This window comes from Arachis ipaensis, chromosome B07 (assembly GCF_000816755.2).
Source record: "Arachis ipaensis cultivar K30076 chromosome B07, Araip1.1, whole genome shotgun sequence".
In the NCBI taxonomy this organism is placed as follows: Eukaryota; Viridiplantae; Streptophyta; class Magnoliopsida; order Fabales; family Fabaceae; genus Arachis; species Arachis ipaensis.
In genome coordinates, this window is record NC_029791.2 from 1,476,672 (window position 1) to 1,483,088 (window position 6,417).

At 27.9% G+C, this 6,417-nt stretch overlaps 1 protein-coding gene across 1 annotated transcript in view; it reads left to right on the forward strand.

Annotated features, from left to right (window-relative positions):
* LOC107606457 (tabersonine 16-hydroxylase-like) overlaps positions 4,069-6,417 on the forward strand; it is a 3,455-nt gene continuing 1,106 nt past the window's right edge. The window contains exon 1 of the mRNA XM_016308520.2: positions 4,069-5,045. Coding sequence (XP_016164006.1) covers positions 4,095-5,045 — 951 coding nt within the window. The 5' untranslated portion in view covers positions 4,069-4,094. The remainder of the gene's footprint in view (positions 5,046-6,417) is intronic.

The window sequence follows — 6,417 nt, forward strand, 5'->3', positions numbered from 1 at the left end:
TACTGTACATAAAAAACTAGAATAAACAAATATTCAGTCACTAAAATAAAAACGAATAATTAGATTTTTTTTTCTTTAAATTTATTTTTTTAAGGCATTGATTTATTAGAGTAAATATCAATTTTCTCAAAACGATATCATTTTAGTTGTGAAAAAGAATCAATATGCGTAAAAAGAAAGTAAATAGTTAAAACCGCTTTATCAATTATTTTTTGTTAGGAACTGTCAGTCTTTCATGGAAATTACTAATTGAGTATTATTTATAGTAGAGGTTTTTAAAATATTCATTGATAGTAATATAGTATATAATTCAATTACAATTTGTTTTGAAAAAGTAACATAGGATTTGTTATAGAGATGGAAATGAAATTAAGGTGAAAATAAAAAAATTATGTGCTTTTAATGCAAATTATCATCTACTAATATATTTAATTAAGTTAATAAGAAAATTAAATTGGAAATGTATAACCTTTGGATTAAAAAAATTATTATTGTTATTCTTCTTCTTTTTCTTATTCTTGATGGAAGTAATTGTACATATGAAGAGTAACTTATTTGAATCTGTATGAAAATCAAGTAGAAGGCCAATTGCCTAAATCTTTGTCCAACTGCACAGAGCTGGTGGTTTTAATTCTTGGCAACAATCGAATAGAGGATACCTTTCTCTACTGGCTTCAGAATTTGACATCTTTGAAAGTGTTGATCTTAAGAGGCAATAAGTTTTATGGTCCTGTTGGTAATAACTTCACAACCAAGCATCCATTTCCAAGTTTTATTATAAAGGACACAACATTTTAATTCTAGTGAACAACCTAATCCGACTAATCAAATAATTGATTAAGAATCAAAGTATGTAAAGTACTTTCCATCTTCACCAGAATTTTATCCTCTTATTTCTAACTAAGTATAGATAGTTTAATTTTCGTTTTAAATATAGAAATATTTTCAACTTAGCATTGAGAATTGGGACCAGCTATTACTTGATGATGGATACTAGAAATTTAGTATTTTTTTTATCAAACTATTTTAGATTGACATTAGTTAAAAAAAAGAAGAAGAAAACAATCAGATTGTATTGGAGATATTCCTAATAGTTTGGCAATTGTTCTAACATAATTACCAAAAGAATGAACATTCAAAGCACCTTACCTCCTAACCGCTAAACAAAAACTCAGATGCGTGCTCATATAATACCCATGCATAATAATGATAGTTGTTCTAGTCTTCTACATACTTGGAAGGTGCAAGTGAAGAAGTTTTGGACCAAGAAACTCACACATAATAGTGTGAAATACTGAATATATATGTTCTTTTGCCAATAAATATTGTGAAACGAAATAGAATTATCTATATATTTTATTATCTATAATAGTGCGCCGTTGTTACCACATGAGTATAAAAACAATATAATTTTGGATAGTAAAACATTTATTATTTTTTGAATTTTCATATAATCTTTATCATAAATCCTATCAAAATAGACGAAATTTCACTTCAAAAGTTATTATCTACATAATGATCTTTTATAGATAAATACATCATAATAGATAACGATAAATTATAAATATAAGCATCACCATTAAATTTTATGTGATAAATTGATAGAAAAACATCTTATACCCACCATTTACTATAGTAAAGATCTAAAAGATCAAATTTGTTCATATTGTCAGGACTTAATTATCACTTTACATTTTTAACTATTTTACTTCATATTGTCAGATTTTTGACCCGGTTATACATATGAGTTATGACTATTTCTTCCTCTTTTCGGTCATTATATTAACACAATATAATAGACAAACATTGCTTTATATATATACTTCATCGCTTCGTCGTGATCAATAATATATGTCAAAGACTATTTCAAAATGAACAATTTTTTCCCAGCCCTTCAACAACGCAATCCCAAGTCTTCCCATTCCCCAAGCAATCGATGATGTAAGATTTGTTGTTAACATTATAATAATGCAAGTTCTTTTCATAAACTTGGATGATAATTAAGCATTTCCGTTATACTTTAATCATGAAAATGAACTTAGCTTGATACATTATTATCAATTATGATGAAATTTTAGGAGAACAATTTAAAATTAAATGCTTTGTTCGTTCTTATTAATGATTTAAAAACTAACATTACAAAAAAAAAGTTTGGAAGGAATATAATGTGATCAATTAGTTAATTAAGGAATTTCACTTAACCCATCTCATCAGATTTTCTCCATTCTCTTGCATGCATTGTTTGTCTCAAATCTTTCTTTAGCTGTGTTGTTAATTTTTGCCTTTAATTATTGACTACATACTTTCATCCATTAAATTTTTTATTTTTTATTTTTTATTATCATTAGCATACGATATTTGTATTACTATATATAAATTAAAAATGAATTGTATATTTATTTTTTATTTTTTAAATATCAATTTTATTCTTTGTATTTTTGTGACTTTTCTTATGACATTTACTTATTCTTTTTCAAACTCAACACGAAGACATTTTGTGGCTATCCTAATTTGGTTGACTGAACGAGCGTTTTGTCTATGAATTCACGTTAATAGTTATATGTTTGTTTCTTGTGTCTCTTCCAAGGACTAAGGAACAAATTATATAAGACGGGAATATTATTGTAATACAAGCTGAAACCTAAGTCAATATATAATACAAAAATGTTATATGTGGAAATTAATGGGCATAGGAAATATATAAAAGATGTCCAAGACAAAAGAGATCCATGCATGCAATGAATGGAAACTACATATGAAAATATATAGCGTTATGGATGGGTTAGAAAATGATTTCATTTTAGTCTTTGAATGAGTCAAAGGAGAAAAAGAGTTGGAGTGAGAGTATTCAAATTAATAGAGTCTACAAAACACTTGTGCGTATAAATTTTTCTATAAATTAACCTTTAACTGATAAAAAACTTTGGAGTCAACTTTACGTCAATATTATGACTAACATTTAATAGAAGGCATAAAACATTTTCAACAAAGAAACATTTAAATAGGGATGGAAATGCCACTCGAATCTGTGGGTATCCATTCCGCCCCTATCCGCTTGGGGCGGGTAATTACTCGTCCCGCATCGGGGCGAATTTTTAGCGGAGTGAGTTTTTGAGAGGGGCGGGACGGAATCGGGTTTAGGTAATACCTGCCCCGCTATATATATAATAAATAGGATTTTAATATATAATATGTATAATATATATAAAATAATTAGTAAATGATTAATAATATTGTATCATATTTAAATTTTTACTTTAATTTATGTTATGTATGTGATGATAGTTATATAAATTTTGAAATTTAATTTTATTTATTAGATTTTAATAATTATAGAGACGGTAGGGGCGGGACGGGTACCTGCAGGGGCGGGTTAGGGTTCAATGTTTTACTACCTGTGGGTAGAAGTGGGACGGGTTCTATGTGGATTGTTGTACGGCGGGATGGAATCGGGTAGAGCAAAAATCGCCCCTACCCGCCCCGTTGCCACCCCTACATTTAAAATTTAAATTCGACAAAAAATTATTTTTAATGGATTTCATTATGAATTTATTTAATAATTTGTTATAATATTGTTGAAATTGACTATTATAGTGTTAGTTTTCTAATATTTATATTTAGGGAGTCACTCTGAAAAAGACGTCTAAAATATCTTTTTTTAAAGATGTTTTTTAATAATTAAAATTTAACGCATATAATCAATTAAATCTTGTTATTTTTGTCCAAATTAAGGCAGACAAATTAATTTGATCGAAAAATGGTGAATCAAATTTTGAATCGGTCTAAATTAATATTATTTTTATAAAAAATGACTAAAATATTCCTATTATAAAAAATGACTAAAGTACTCTTGTTATATATATTAATTTTGGGAATCTTAAATTCTAACCCTTTTCTTCTCTGTCGTTATAGGGTTAGGATTTAGAGTTTTCAAAAAAAAAATATATATATATATATATATTTTACAAATTAAATCATATTTATCCATGGATCATCCGTTTCATACCCTATAAATATAGAAGCACTAATCAATTGGAACTTCATATTATAATCACATGAGTATATATCTCTTTCTCTAAACATTTAATTTCCTCATGGAACATCATCACTTCTCCTCATTACTAATCTCTTCCTTACCCTTTTTGTTTTCATTAATAAGCATCATCCTTTTCATATCACAACTCCTCAAATTGTTAGCTAAGAAATCCAAAGCCACAAGCAAGAAAACGACACGGAATAACAACCTTCCCCCGGGGCCATGGACACTACCTTTAATCGGTAGCATACACCACTTCGTTGGAAGATCATTATCCCATCATCGATTAAGAGACTTAGCACGAAAACATGGTCCTCTCATGCACCTTAAGCTCGGCGAAGCATCAATCATGGTGGTTTCTTCTCCAGAAGTTGCCGAAGAAGTGTTTAAAACCTACGACACCATTTTCGCTGAAAGGCCTAAACAATTAATTGGTGCAGATATTTTGTTCTATGGTTCCACGGACATAGCCATGGCAAGATATGGCGGGTATTGGAAGCAATTAAGAAGAATATCTTCGGTGGAACTTCTTGGTCCTAAGCGTGTTCGTTCATTCAAATCAATAAGGGAAGAAGAGGTAACGAATTTGATAACATGGGTTTCTGCTAACACTGGATCTTGTGTTAATCTTAGTAAGAAAGTTGTGTCCTTGACGTGTGCAATCACTGCTAGAGCAATTTTTGGAGGAAAGTGCAAGGATGAAGAAGAGTTCGTTTTACTGTTGAAGAATCTTGGAAAAATTGCCGAACGTTTATTTGTTGTGTTTACTCTTTTTCCATCTTACACGTGGCTTCATCTCATAAGTAGAGTTCAGTATGAAGCAGAAAAATTGCATAAAGAATTTGATATGATTGTGGAAAACATCATTGGAGAAAAAGTAAAAAGGAGAAATGGAAGTGATAAATCTAATAATGAAGAGAATCTTCTCTCTATTCTCCTAAATCTTGTTGAAGATCATGAAGCCTTTGAGTATCCCTTAACAATGGACAACGTCAAAGCTATTATTTTTGTATGTATACATCTTTTTTCTTCTTCATATTTTTATATTTTATAGATGAAAACTTATATGCCGTTATTTTAACCTAAAATTATTAGTTGAGAATTGTTAGATAACAATTCAGTCAAACATATTAAATTATTTAACAATCATCAACTAACAATTTTACATGAAGATAATTACACGCAAATTTTCATATATTTTATTTTATCCTTTTATTAGCTGTTAGTTAGGGTTTGGGACCTAATCATCATCATCATATTTATGACTCTAGTACATGCATGCATATATAAGAGGAAAAAATGATAGTTTCTCTAACTATTGTGTATAACTATTATCTATATATATAAAAAATATGCCGCTACAATCCTCTAATAAATTTTTTGTTAAAAATTTAAATATTAAATAAATTAAAAAATTGGTATTCAAGTTTTTTTTTTTGTAGTTTCCTACAGTATCCAAACTAAAGTAACAATCTTAAAAATATGATAACACTTTTTAATAATAACAACATTTTTAATTTATACTACGTGTTAAAAATCTAATATATGATAATATATTTAATGTTCAAAATTAAACGTCTTTATTTAAAAACGTTTTAGTCGTTTTTGTAAGTCTCCACGAAAACTATTATCTGTATGACATGAATAGTCAATAATTGTATTATTTTATTACACTATCAATTTATTAAGATTACACTTTTAGTATTTTAAAAACCTTTTCGACAACTTAAAACTATATTATGATTCCAAATTGGATTGCTAATAAGCGAAAATGTCCGAATAAAAGGGAATAACAAATTAGAATTTAGAATTTAGGATAAAATATTAAATTGGTCTTTATATTTGGGCGTAATTCTATTTTGGTTCTTAAAGTTTAAAGTGTTCTATCTGAATCTAAAAAAGTTTTATTTAGTATCAATTTAGTCCCACAGTAAGGTCAAAATTAAATAATTAATAGAATGTCCTACATAACAACAATACAATAACAAAATGATAATCTGAAGAACAAGTACAAGCTCCAGAGGTACAAAATCAACCGTAAATGCATCAATACATTTATTTATTATTTTTCTTATAATATAAATAAAATATTTTTTATAGAACTAAAGAGAATGATAAATAAGTGTATTGATGCATCAATGGTTGATTTTGTGCCTCTGGAGCTTGTACTTGTTCTCGAGATTATTGATTTTGTTCTTGTATTGTTGTTATGTAGGACATTCCATTAATTATTTAACTTTGACCTCACTGTGGGACTAAATTGATGTTAAATGAAACTTTTTTGAATTCAAATAGAATACTTTAAACCTTAAGTACCAAAACAGAATTACACCCAAATATAGAAGACCAATTTAATACTTTACTCAATAATTTATTATGTT